General features: G+C 45.1%; 1 protein-coding gene across 1 annotated transcript; it reads right to left on the bottom strand.

The window, feature by feature from the left end:
• Nucleotides 1-3,401: 3,401 nt before the first annotated feature.
• On the bottom strand, nt 3,402-8,884 carry LOC123184776 (serine/threonine-protein phosphatase 6 regulatory ankyrin repeat subunit B). The gene is made up of 11 exons (XM_044596839.1): nt 8,620-8,884; nt 8,381-8,518; nt 8,126-8,254; nt 7,459-7,601; nt 6,922-7,008; nt 6,687-6,815; nt 5,589-5,741; nt 5,175-5,276; nt 4,343-4,522; nt 4,185-4,264; nt 3,402-3,743 (listed from the first exon to the last, which is right to left on the bottom strand). The coding sequence occupies exons 1-11, from the start codon at nt 8,693-8,695 to the stop codon at nt 3,653-3,655; spliced, it is 1,308 nt and encodes a 435-aa protein (XP_044452774.1). The 5' UTR covers nt 8,696-8,884; the 3' UTR covers nt 3,402-3,652.
• Between the last annotated feature and the right edge of the window lie 4,281 nt (nt 8,885-13,165).

The following is a 13,165-nucleotide window of genomic DNA, read 5'->3' as shown; positions in this document are numbered from 1 at the left end:
GGGATCCAGTAAATAGGAAGATTGTGAGAAGCCGAGATGTGGTGTTCATTGAAGATGAAACAATAAAAGATATTGGGAAACCAGAGAAGCCAATGACCAACACACCTCAGGTTGACATGGATCCAATCCGTCCTCCTCTCGTGCATGACAATCATGGGGGAGATGATGACACTGAAGATAGTGGAGATGCAACTGATCAAGGCAGTACAAGTCAAAGTGGCGAGCAGCCATCAAGTGATGATGATGATGAAGTTGGTAATGATGATGCCAACGAAAATCCACCTGATTCACCACCAGTGCAGCAGCAAAGAAGAAGTGAAAGAGGTCACATTCCTTCTTCTAAATATCCACCACATCAATATGTGTTGATGACAGATGCAGGTGAGCCCTCATGCTATGAGGAGGCAATGTCTGATGAGAACAAGGAAGAATGGTCAGAAGCCATGCAGGATGAGATGAATTCCCTGTATGAAAATGATACTTTTGAGTTGGTGAAACTGCCAAAAGGCAAGAAAGCACTCAAGAACAAGTGGGTGTACAGAGTGAAGACTGAAGAAAACACCTCACATCCAAGGTACAAGGCCAGATTGGTTGTGAAAGGATTCAGTCAGAAAAAGGGCATTGATTATAGTGAGATATTCTCTCCAGTGGTCAAGATGTCTTCGATCCGAGTTGTGCTTGGCATGGCTGCCACCATGGACTTGGAAATTGAACAACTTGATGTGAAGACTGCATTCTTACATGGTGACCTAGAGGAGGAGATATACATGGAGCAACCAGAGGGATTTATGGTTGCGGGCAAGGAGCACTTAGTTTGCAAATTGAAGAAGAGCTTGTATGGCTTGAAGCAAGCTCCTCGGCAGTGGTACAAGAAGTTTGAGTCTTTTATGACTGGGCTTGGTTACCATAAAGCACAACCTGACCATTGTGTCTTTATGAAGAGGTACGCCGAGGGTGACTTCATTATTCTCTTGTTGTATGTTGATGATATGCTGATTGTTGGAAATGGCACAAAGAGGATTGCTCTCCTCAAGAAGGCATTGAGTAAATCATTTGCCATGAAGGATTTAGGACCTGCTAAGCAAATACTTGGCATGAAGATCTCCCGTGATAGATCAAAGAAGCTGCTTTGGCTCTCACAGGAAAGATATATTGAGAAGGTACTTGAAAGGTTCAATATGAAAGATGCAAAATCTGTTATCTCTCCGCTTGCAGGCCATCACAAACTGAATTCAAAACAATGTCCTACAAGCAAGAAGGAGAAAGAAGAAATGAGGAAAGTACCTTACCAATCTGTTGTGGGTAGTTTGATGTATGCCATGGTATGCACTAGGCGTGACATTGCCTATGCAGTTGGAGTTGTTAGCCGGTTCATGACAAATCCAGGTAAAGCTCATTGGGAAGCAGTGAAGTGGATTCTCGGGTATCTCAAGGGTACTTCTACATCTTGTCTATGCTTTGGAAATGGTAATCCTGTATTGCAGGACTATACAGATGCAGATTACGCAGGTGACAAGGATCTTAGGAAGTCTACATCCGGATACCTGATGACTTATGCAAGGGGAGCAGTGTCATGGCAATCAAGATTGCAGAAATGTGTTTCTACATCAACTAGAGAAGCTGAGTACATTGCAGCAGTTGATGCCGGCAAGGAAGTTTTGTGGATGAAGAACTTCTTGCAAGAGCTCGGCATGAAGCAAGAGAAGTATGTTATGTTTTGTGACAGTCAGAGTGCTATTCATCTTACCAAGAATTCAAGTTATCACTCTCGAACCAAGCACATTGATGTGAGGTACCATTAGATTCGAGATGTTGTGAGTTCCAAGTTGCCGAAACATGAGAAGATCCATACCGACGACAATGGTTCAGATATAATGACCAAGATATTGCCAAATGAGAAGCTACAAGCATGTTGCAAGGTAGTGGGCATGGCGGTGCCCCCCTCATGAGTCGGAGGGGGAGATTTGTTGGGATATCCTCCTCATATGGGTTGTGAGGAGATGACCATTTGAGGCCTTTTAGGCAGCCCAAAGAGGTGCATGAGCCCACTACCCATTAGGGTTATGACCTAGGGTCATTTTGGACTTTGCACATGAGTGGATGGGGATGCTTTACCCTCCATCCAGCAGCCACCACCAAAAGTGATGAAAATCAGTTCATCCTTCAAGAGAGAAGAAGAGAGAAAACCAAGAGAGCAAGGGAAGAAAAGGAAGATTGAAGGAAGAAGCAAGGGAGCTCCTCCCCAAGGTTGTGATGGTTCAGATCCACTACCTTGTCTCCTTCAAGCTTCGGTTCCACCATTTTTTGTGAGATTGTTCCAATCCCTAGTTCTTGAACCCCTAAATCTTGTTGTGTTCATCCAAGATTTAGAAATCTTAATGTATGAGATCCTCTAGTGCTTTCTAGAGAAGAACTTGTTGTATCCCACATTTAATAATAGTGGAAGAGGATTTGGGTGGCTTCGGCCCGTAGTTTTTCCCCTCAAGTTGAGGGGTTTTTCACGTAAAAATCTGGTGTCTCTTTGTTGATGCTTGGTGCTGTCCAGAAACTTACTCCTACCACAAGACACTAGGCTGAGGAGTGTCTTGCCTGCTGAGTAACATTTTCTGCCTCCATATATGTTGCTGCATATGTTTTCTTCCGTGCTAAGCAACGATCCTTGAATTAGTACATGATGTCAGTGGCGGAGCTACATGGGGGCCAACCTGGGCCATGGCCCCCCCAAGCTCACAAGAAAACATGTAGATACTCCTTTGTGTTAGGCATATTTTCCATCAAAAATCAGCTAATATAGTTAAGTTTGCCCCCCCTCTAGCCCATGGCCCCCCCATAATTTTGGCTCAAGCTCCGCCACTGCATGATGTGGTGCTGAAATTACTTGTTTCCGCTACAGTTATCAGTTAACCACAAGTGCATTTGTGTGCTAATTCCCATCAGAAGGAAGAAGAAAAAAATTGTTGAGGAGGCGTAGGTAGGAGAGGAGAGGAGCGATTGGGTCGCCGGAGCCGACGACGCGGTGCCGCCGTGGCGGTGAGCGGAGACGAGAAATGTCCATATCATCCACATACGAACCATGCATGCATCATGCGCATGCACGAGCATGTGTGGACATGCAAATCATGGAGGTTCTCCTCTCAGGGCGGGCAGACCATGGACGACGAGCGTACGACTGTGAACGTCAAATCGACTCTCCGGTGAAAAATTGATGGACTGACGTGACTTGATGGTTCGTTGGAACCGGAGAAAAGGCTGGTGCTTGGCTCGATCGGATGGCGGTGGCAGTGGTTATACGATCCCCCACCTAGATGACACTTTTTTTTGTCTTTTATCCTTTTTTTCTAGCCAGTACTTAGATTTCACCATGACAAGCGCATTTTTCAGAGTGATTCACGCACACGATATATAACCACAATGGTTCACGGAGACGATATATAACCACAATGTACAGACAGCCATGTTTACACGGTCTACAATATAGCACATGAGATCGGTACTCTTGGACGGTTCAACACAAAACAGAGTCTTAAGCAAGAAACAGAGTCTCAGTCTCTCCAGAGAATAACAGGCACGCATACCTTGGACTGGACATAGGAAAAGAGAATAACAGGCAGGCATGCATACCCTGGACTGGACATAGCAACGAAACAGCGCCTCAATCACTCCAGGAACGTCTCATTCCAAATGGGTGAAGGCACTCCAGCCCCCTGGTGCGAGGAGGATTCCTCGCCGTCTCTTGGGCTTCCCTGCGACGAAAAATATTTTCGGGGTAAGCAATGGGCGGGCGAGACTTCTATATGGCTCTTTTTTTCTTCCAGAGATTGAACAGAACAAAGGCATGCACAGGGCACCAGGACAAGGTGCTCTCTCTTTCTTTCCATGGATTTGAGAACCAGAGCTGTAGCTCCAAACTCACTCTTAATAGATCTTAAATCATTAAATCCGTGTGATGCCCGAGTTTAGACCATCAAGACACAAAAAACACTTGCACTCCAGAAGGACTTCGATCTACCACCTCTGTTTCTAAATATAAGACGTTTTGGCAGTTTAAATTGAACTGCCAAAACGTCTTATATTCAGGAACAGAGGGAGCATATAAGAAATAGTTCGTCCTTTTAGGGGACCAATCAAGCAGGTGGGACTGCACAAGATTCCTCGCAACATGGAGACATGGAACAAACAATTACCTTAAAGCGTTTGCCATATCCGCATTTGTAGGGTCCAGTTTCAAGCCAGCTTCGAACGTCTGAGCTGCTTTTCCATAGTCCTGTGAGTAGACACCAGAAGATGATCAATTTCATCATGGTCAAGAAAGAATAGCCGTAACAAATTTGTTCTGTTTTACCTGTAGCAACATAAAGGCTGCTCCTAGTCGATAGTAACCTTTGGGCCAAAGAGGTCGTAGCACTGTGCACCTAGCAGCGTCGGAGAGAGCCTCTTTTCCTATCCCCGCGTGCAACATACAGAAACTCCTATGTGCTAGCAGGTTTGCAAGACCTTTTGGACTAGGCTGAAAACTCATTGCCTACAGTAGACCAATCACATGTAGATTTTGTTACAAGGTAGTAGTTTGCATAACACAGTAACAACATTTTCACTGACCCCACCAACATTTCTGATAATCCAGATCAAGACAGAGAGAAACCATTCACTTTTATGAAATCAGTATAACATTTCTGACAGAATTTTCACGAAAGATACATGGAAAATGATGCTGATTTTTTATGAATTAATATAGATAACTCCGGAATTTTAAATACCTTTGAATGTTCACACGGTTCCTCTAACTAAAACATAAGCAGTTCAACTCCAAAGCAGTTTTTTGTGTGTGTGTGTGTGTGTGGTAATAGCAACTGCGAGCATAATCCAGACTGAATTTTGAGGACAAACAGTGCAAAACAACTGTTATAATAGCATGCAGCTGTAGTTCTAGATACTGTGGTTCTAGATACCCTTTGTTTTAGATACAGTGCAAAACACAGACTGCCCTTTGTTTTAGATACTGTGGTTCTAGTCTAGCTGCAGCTTAAACAGTTATATTAGGACACTGAACAGTTTGACAGGGATTGAACCTTTTGGGCATGTTCAAAATGTGAAGTGTCTTGCTAGATAACAATGACAAGCACATGTTTAATTGACACCATAACTATCATAATCATCTAGGCTCAGTGACTTACACAAGTATATAGGTCTCCTGCTATGATATATTCCTTTCTCTTAAAAGCCTCTGTAGCTTGCAACTTTAGTTCAGCTCTTTTCGCTTCACATAGATGTATATCCTGATCAAAAAATATTTTTGGTCAAGACATATATACAGCACAAACACAGAAAAGAAGCTTCACTTAGAATCTTAGTTGACCCTAACAATGACATTAAAACTTTCTCAAATGTGGGGCGCTTATAAAAAGGGCAGCCCAGTGCATGTAGCTCCCGCTTGCGCAGGGTCTGGGTATGCATAACATTTTTCTGTTATTATAAATATCAATAGAAATCATGACTGCAGGAGCAGAGCAACAGAAGAATGGAAGACGACTAGCCATATTATACATAATATTATGGAACTGTAAGTGAGCGGAAAAGGAACTACATACCCTCGGCTTCAAACCAAAAGATTGCACATGAGAAATAATTCCATCAATACTCCAATCCGGCAATCTTGAAATGGGAGAAGTTAAAGGAAATAACATCGCAACCATATCCCATCTGGCTTGGAGGGCGGCAATTTCGATTGGAGTTGTACCAAACTGCAGGAGTAAATGAGATGGCTGATTTCATGTTCGATCATCATTAATACAAGATGGACTATACTAGCAGAGCATTTCAACATTGATAGTTACAATTCCAAGTCTACAATTTCAACCAAATGGCTAGATGGGCTTTGAGCAAATCAAAACGCGGGAACAAACAATGGAATAGTCTTGTCCATACCTCTCCACTAAATTCGGGAAATAAAGCTAAGGTTAAATCCTATAAAAATATTAATTCTAATCCCAAACTAATATGTTTCTTATACTGCATTAGTTTGTCAAAGCATAATAAAGAGAGAATGTGCCATCGACACAATAGAAGAATAAGTCTTTGAAAGCATCCTGTGTCTATTTGACCAGGCAATGAAGAAAACTGGAGAATTTCTCCATTGACAATAAATAAATTCATGAAAGTCCTGCAAGGTACTCCGCTGCCTCCGCAAAGAGATAATTGCACAGAATGGTGATTTACAAAGAATTGCTCCTAAAAACAAGGGGGAAAAAGAGCAGAAAAGCCTATGCCCGTCTTCCTTGGGCAGCAATTGGTAAGTTCAACACCTGGGAAGAACTGCAGCCGATATGTGCCGACCAAGGCAGTGCAAAATGTTACGATATGGTGATCTGCTCCATTGATATTACACAGTAAACATGTTGGTAGGAATACTTTTCCCATGTTCTCAGTAGATCATGCATCACGTAGTAACAGATATGATTTACCAAAACAATGTGTTTCCTCATGCATGAATAAAATATTCCCAGCAGCATGGGTACAGTTGATGTAAAAGAAGCGGCTGAGCACATTTATCCTAATCCCTCAACAGCCTAGAACCTAACATGTCCCACCGAGGCACAACCATTCAGCCAACTACGAACAGATAATACACATGAAAGTAGATCATGAAGGCAGAGGGGGAGAAAATAATACAAGACTCAGTGACTCACCCCATCATCAATATCTGGGTTAGCACCAGCATCTAGTAAGCATTTCAGGATATCAGATAAGCCATTGCCCGCTGCTATCATCAAGTAAGTAACACCAGTATAGTCAATTTTATTCACATCAGCGCCAGCCTGTGTAAATAAATTTTAGTTTCATTTGAGTAAGTGCTTGAGATGTCAACTGCAGAAAATGTAGACTACACTAAAGGAAGCTCCATAAACGAGAAAGAATATTGACCTTAATGAGTAGATTCACACATTCCAGCGATTCAGAAATCATGGCCAGCCTTAACGGGGTACTATCAAGGCGGAAAACCTTATTAGGCTGTGGAAAGTAGAAAAACCAATTTATTCACTTGCAAAAAAATGGAGTAATGGGGAAATAAATAAGCAAATTGTGTGTGTGTGTGTGTGTGTGTGATTTACACATATTGGCATTTCTCAACGCACAGAAGCATACATTTTTCTAATTTAATTATAAAAATTAGACAAACATTTAGAGCACCTGTGAGAAAATAAGCATGTTTCACTTCAGGAGAATTATTTATGGTCAAACGACAAACATTGTATATGTTTTGCTTTGTGCCAACATAAACAAACTCTTTTGGTTCAGATGATTGAGCCCAAGTAATAACAGACAACAGTATTTCCACTTCTCATTACAATGCATGCATGATAGTTATGAACTGGAGATAAAGCCGCTTAGGGCCTGAACAAACCAACCAGGATTTACTTTTGCACAGCCCAGAAGAGAAGGAAGAAAGTGGTGACTTACATCTGCATGATGCTGCAACAAAATATTCATCGAGCCATCTTGACCATTAGTAGCGGCAACATGCAATGCGGTCCCATACACAGAATCGAAATGATCCACATCAATTCCAGTTGAAAGCAGCAATTCCACTATCTCACATTGTCCTAGAATACAAGTTTGTAGAAAAAATCAGCAAGATAAGCTTATTTTTGTAAAAAGAAAAAAAATGTAGACACTTGCAAATGTTTTTTTGAATTGTACACTTGCAAATGTGATAACCGCCAGTTACCAATGATCATGTCCAGGACCAAGTTTAGAATATTTGACTTGTAGCTAGTTGTTTTTCTATCTAAATATAGGCAGTAGCTAGCAAAAATCATCGATTTGTGAGCAAACAAGAATAGAATTAACACTTGAGAGTGACACGGTGTTTTCTCTCCCGAAAATCGATCTGTGAGCAAACAAGACTAGAATTAATTAACACCAATTTACTTTACATTCCAATCCTCAAAGTTGTCGTACAGAAACTCATTGTTTCTTGTTCCACCGTCCAAATCGTCACATATGTCTGAACTTGGTGAATAGATGTCAATAAAAACATATGGCAGTATATATGTCATGGCTCATGAGCAATTAAAGTTCAAGAGGCTGGAGCTGCAAACTGCGTGTGGGAGAGGCGAGGGGATACCAAAACTTGCAGCAGCATGAAGAGGTGGCCACAGGGCACCAGCTAAAGTTGGATCAGCACCACGATCCAGAAGATATCTGGTGGTAGCAGGCGTCCCATAAGTCGCAGAAATGGCCAGAGGAGTGTCACCTGCAACAAAACAAAAGAACCAAATTAACCTGGGATTACTGAGATGTGATGTGCACTTGTGCGTCTAGCCTGGGAGGTGCAGCAGAATTGAGGCGAAGAGATCCAAAGGGAACCGGACTAATTAACCTGTGAAGGTGCGCTGGTTGACGTCGACGCCGTGGTCCTCGACGAGGCACCTACAGATGTCCAGCCGCCCTTCCATGACCGCCACAGTCAGCGCGCGCGCCCTGATGCCGACGTCCGCCGCCACGACGCCCGCCATCTCTGCGCACACGATCCAGCCAAATTACCATCACGAAGGAAGGAACCCTAAGGGTAGGGGCAGGAGCAATAGGAGGCAGCGGGCTGCTTGTTGTTGCTAGTACCTTTGAGGAGGCGGAGGTCGCCGTCGAGAACGGCCTGCAGGAGCGGGTGGCGAGGCTCCGTCGAAACCCCATCCATGGCGATGGCGGCACGGCAAGCGGAGAAGACGGCGGGTCAGCAGCACCCGAGACACTGACTCCAGTCAGGAGAGAGCAGTCGCAGTCGCAGTGGCAGTCGCAGTCACGGTGGAGAAGTGCCGCAGATGGAGAGTGGATTTTAATCTGTACACCCCTCTGCCCATTGATTTCTTTTGCTGTTCCTTTTCCCCTGTAAAGTTAAAAAAATAAGGTCAAAAGAAACGCTCCTCCACTGTTTAATACCCCGCACTGGGTAGCGTTGTCCGAACGCGCTTTTTCAGGAAACGCTTGTCATGATGGGGACCAGCACACGGAAGGCACGGGGAGGCGTCGTCGTACGTGGGAGAGGTGGGGTGCCCATGCAAGCACGAATGGCAACGATTGATTGCACACGTGGTACGGGATGAAGAGGCAGGGTCCATCGACACGACATGCTTTTAGCTTTTCCTTTTCCCGTGTAGTTTAAAAATATAAAAGTTAAAAGAAGCTCCTTCACTGTTTAATGCACCCGCACTGGGTAGGGTTGTTGGGACGCGCTTTTTCCGGGAACGTTCCCCATGGTGAGGTCCAGGCATGCGGGAAGCGCGGGGAGGCGTCGTCGTACTCGGGAGTGGTGGGGTGCCCACGCAAGCATGAGTGACAACGGTTGGCTACACACGTGGTACGAGATGAAGAGGTAAAGCCCACCCGCGTAACATTTTTTTAGCTTTTCACTTTTGTCGTGTAAAGTTAAAAAATGAAAGTCAAAATAAAGCACTCCTTAACCGTTTAATGCGCCCCGTCGGGTAGGATTGTTGGGACGCGCTTTTTCCGGGAACGCTCGTCATGGTGGGGGCCAGGCACGCGGGAGGCGCGGGGAGGCGTCGTCATATGTGGGAGTGGTGGGGTGCCCACGCAAATACGGGTGGCAACAATTGGCTACACACGTGGTACGGGATGAAGAGGCAGAGCCCACCGGCGCGACATCTTTTTAGCTTTCCCCTTTCCGTGTAAAGTTTTAAAAAATGAAGGTCAAATGAAAACACTATTCTACTGTTTAGTGCACCTGGACTGGATAGGGTTGTTGGGACGCGCTTTTTCGGCGAATGCTTGTCATGGTGGGGGGCAAACATGCGTGAGGCGTGGGGAGGCGTCGTCGTACATGAGGAGCGGTGGAGTGTCCACGCAAGCACGGGTGGCAACAGTTGGCTACACATGTGGTACGGGATGAAGAGGTAGGGCTCACCGGCGCGACATTTTTTAACTTTCCCTTTTTCATGTAAAGTAAAAAAATGAAGGTCAAAAGAAAACGCTCCTCCACTGTTTAGTGCACCCGCACTTGGTAGGGTTGTTGGGACGCACTTTTTCGGGAAACGCTCGTCATGGTGAGGGTCAGACACGCGGGAGGCGCGGGAAGGCGGCGTCGTACGTGGGAGTAGTGGGGTGGCCACGCAAGCACGGGTGGCAACAGTTGGTTACACGTGGTTAGGGGTGGAAATTGGTAGCGGATAATCCGAAATATTCGATATTCGTATTCGAGAAAATGCCTATTCGTATCCGAAATATCCGCATCCAAACCAAAATGGAAATAGAAATTATCCGTATCCAAATTTATTAAACAAATAAAAAATAAAATATGATACGAGATTTTGAGACAAATATGGATATGGAAGTGGATATATCCGTATCCGAATAAGATTATGGGAGGTAATTTTCAAAATTCTAGACCCAATATTCCAATTATCCAACATAAAAGCCAAATAAGTGGTCAAATTTTACTCATTATCTGATTAAACTTATAAATCATTATGCATTACAATAGTATTTTTTCATAAACCTATTTATCATTGACTTATTGTATGTCACAAGTTGATTATTTCAGGTCACATAGCTATCGACTAATTTACTTAAGTAATATGTTGATATTATTCGTATATGTTCTGAATCAAGAAAATATCTGATATGTATCCGTATTCGAACAATATCCGAGCCGCATCCGTATCCGATAACATCTGTATTCGGATTCTTATTCGTTTTGAAAATATGAAAATGGAAGTGGCAAGAGCACTATCCCATCCGCATCCGATCCGTTTCCACCCCTACACATGGTATGGGATGAAGAGCCTGGGCCCACCGACGCGACATTTTTTTAGCTTTCCCTTTTCCCGAGTAAAGTTTTAAAAAATGAAAGTTAAAAGAAAACGCTCCTCCACTGTTTAATACACCCGCACTGGGTAGGGTTGTTGGGACGTGCTTTTATGGGGAACACTCGTCATGGTGAGGGCCAGACACTTGGAGGCGCGGGGAGGCGACGTCGTATGCGGGAGTGGTGGGGTGCCCATGCAAGCACGGGTGGCAAGAGTTGAGTACACATATGGTACGCGATGAAGAGGTAGGGCCGACCCGCGCGGCATTTGTTTAGCTTTCCCTTTTTCATCTAAATAATGAAAGTTAAAAGGAATCATAAGTCAGACTTTTGAGAGTTCAAGTTTTGAAAATTCTCAACTTCAATTTTTTTAGCATTAAAAATGTTTTTTAGTTCCAACACATATCTATTGGTGATGTATACAATAAGAAACAAACAAATTATTTCATCTTTTGACATATTATTACATAAAGCAATGTATATGTCATGTTTTTTTGGAGATAATGTGTAAATGTGTTTTTTTGGTAACTTGACCACATGGACCTTCGAGCACAAATACACTCATCCACTTGTTTAATGCACCAGTGATGGATATGGTTGTTGGGACGCACTTTTTCTACACAGTCGTCATGTGGGGCCAGGTACGTGGAAGGCACCGGAAGCCGTCATCGTACGCGGGAGTGGTGAGGGGATAGTGTTGGGGAACGTTGCAGAAAATTAAAAATTTTCCTACGGTTTCACCAAGATCCATCTATGAGTTCATCTAAGCAACGAGTCAAGGGAGAGAGTTTGCATCTACATACCACTTGTAGATCGCGTGCGGAAGCTTGCAAGGTGATGATGTAGTCGTACTCGACGTGATTTGAATCACCGATGACCAAGTGCTGAACGGACAGCACCTCCGCGTTCAACACACGTACGGGACGGGAGACGTCTCCTCCTTCTTGATCCAGCAAGGGGGAAGGAGAGGTTGAGGAAGACAGCTCCACCGGCAGCACGACGGCGTGGTGATGGTGGAGAGGCAGTACTCCGACAGGGCTTCGCCAAGCACACAACGGAGGAGGAGAGGTGTTGGGGAGGGGAGGGCTGCGCCTTGGAGGGTGGTGCGGCTGCCCTCCCCTCACCCCTCTATTTATAGGGGGAAGGGAGAAGGGGGCCGGCCCCCTAGAACCCATCTAGGGGGGGGGGGTGCGGCGGCCTAGGGGAGAGGGGAGAGGGTGGCTTGCCCCCCAAGCCAAGGGGGCGCCCCCTCTAGGGTTCCCCCCCTCAACCCTAGGCGCATGGGCCCAAGGGAGGGGGTGCGGCCAGCCCACCAGGGGCTGGCTCCCTGCCCCATGCAACCCATGTGGCCCCCCCAGGAGGGGTGGCCCCTCCCGGTGGACCCCCGGAACCCTTCTGGTGGCCCCAGTACTATACCGGTATGACCCCGAAACTTCCCGGTGTCTGTTTGACAACTTCCCATATATAAATCTTTACCTCCGGACCCTTCCGGATCTCCTCGTGACGTCCAGGATCCCATCCGGGACTCCGAACAACATTCGGTAGTCACATACTAGTCTTCCTAATAACCCTAGCGTCACCGAACCTTAAGTGTGTAGACCCTACGGGTTCGGGAGACATGCAGACATGACCGAGACGCTCTCAGTCAATAACCAACAGCGGGATCTGGATACCCATGATGGCTCCCACATGCTCCTCGATGTTGTCATCGAATGAACCACGATGTCGAGGATTCGATCAAACCCTGTATGCAATCCCCTTTGTCAATCGGTACGTTACTTGCCCGAGACTCGATCGTCGGTATCCCAATACCTTGTTCAGTCTCGTTACCGGCAAGTCACTTTTCTCGTACCGTAATGCATGATCCCGTGTCCAACACCTTGGTCACATTGAGCTCATTATGATGATGCATTACCGAGTGGGCCCAGAGATACCTCTCCGTCATACGGAGTGACAAATCCCAGTCTCGATCCGTGTCAACCCAACAGCTACTTTCGGAGATACCTGTAATGCACCTTTATAGTCACCCAGTTACGTTGTGACGTTTGATACACCCAAGGCACTCTTACGGTATCCGGGAGTTACACGATCTCATGGTCGAAGGAAGAGATACTTGACACTGGCAAAGCTCTAGCAAAACGAACTACACGATCTTTTATGCTATGCTTAGGATTGGGTCTTGTCCATCACATCATTCTCCTAATGATGTGATCCCGTTATCAATGACATCCAATGTCCATAGTCAGGAAACCATGACTATCTGTTGATCACAACGAGCTGGTCAACTAGAGGCTCACCAGGGACATATTGTGGTCTAAGTATTCACACGTGTATTACGATTTCCGG

Source organism: Triticum aestivum, chromosome 2A (assembly GCF_018294505.1).
Source record: "Triticum aestivum cultivar Chinese Spring chromosome 2A, IWGSC CS RefSeq v2.1, whole genome shotgun sequence".
NCBI classification, from domain to species: Eukaryota; Viridiplantae; Streptophyta; class Magnoliopsida; order Poales; family Poaceae; genus Triticum; species Triticum aestivum.
The sequence above is the reverse complement of the archived record's forward strand: the minus strand, read 5'-3'. Positions and strand labels throughout refer to the sequence as shown.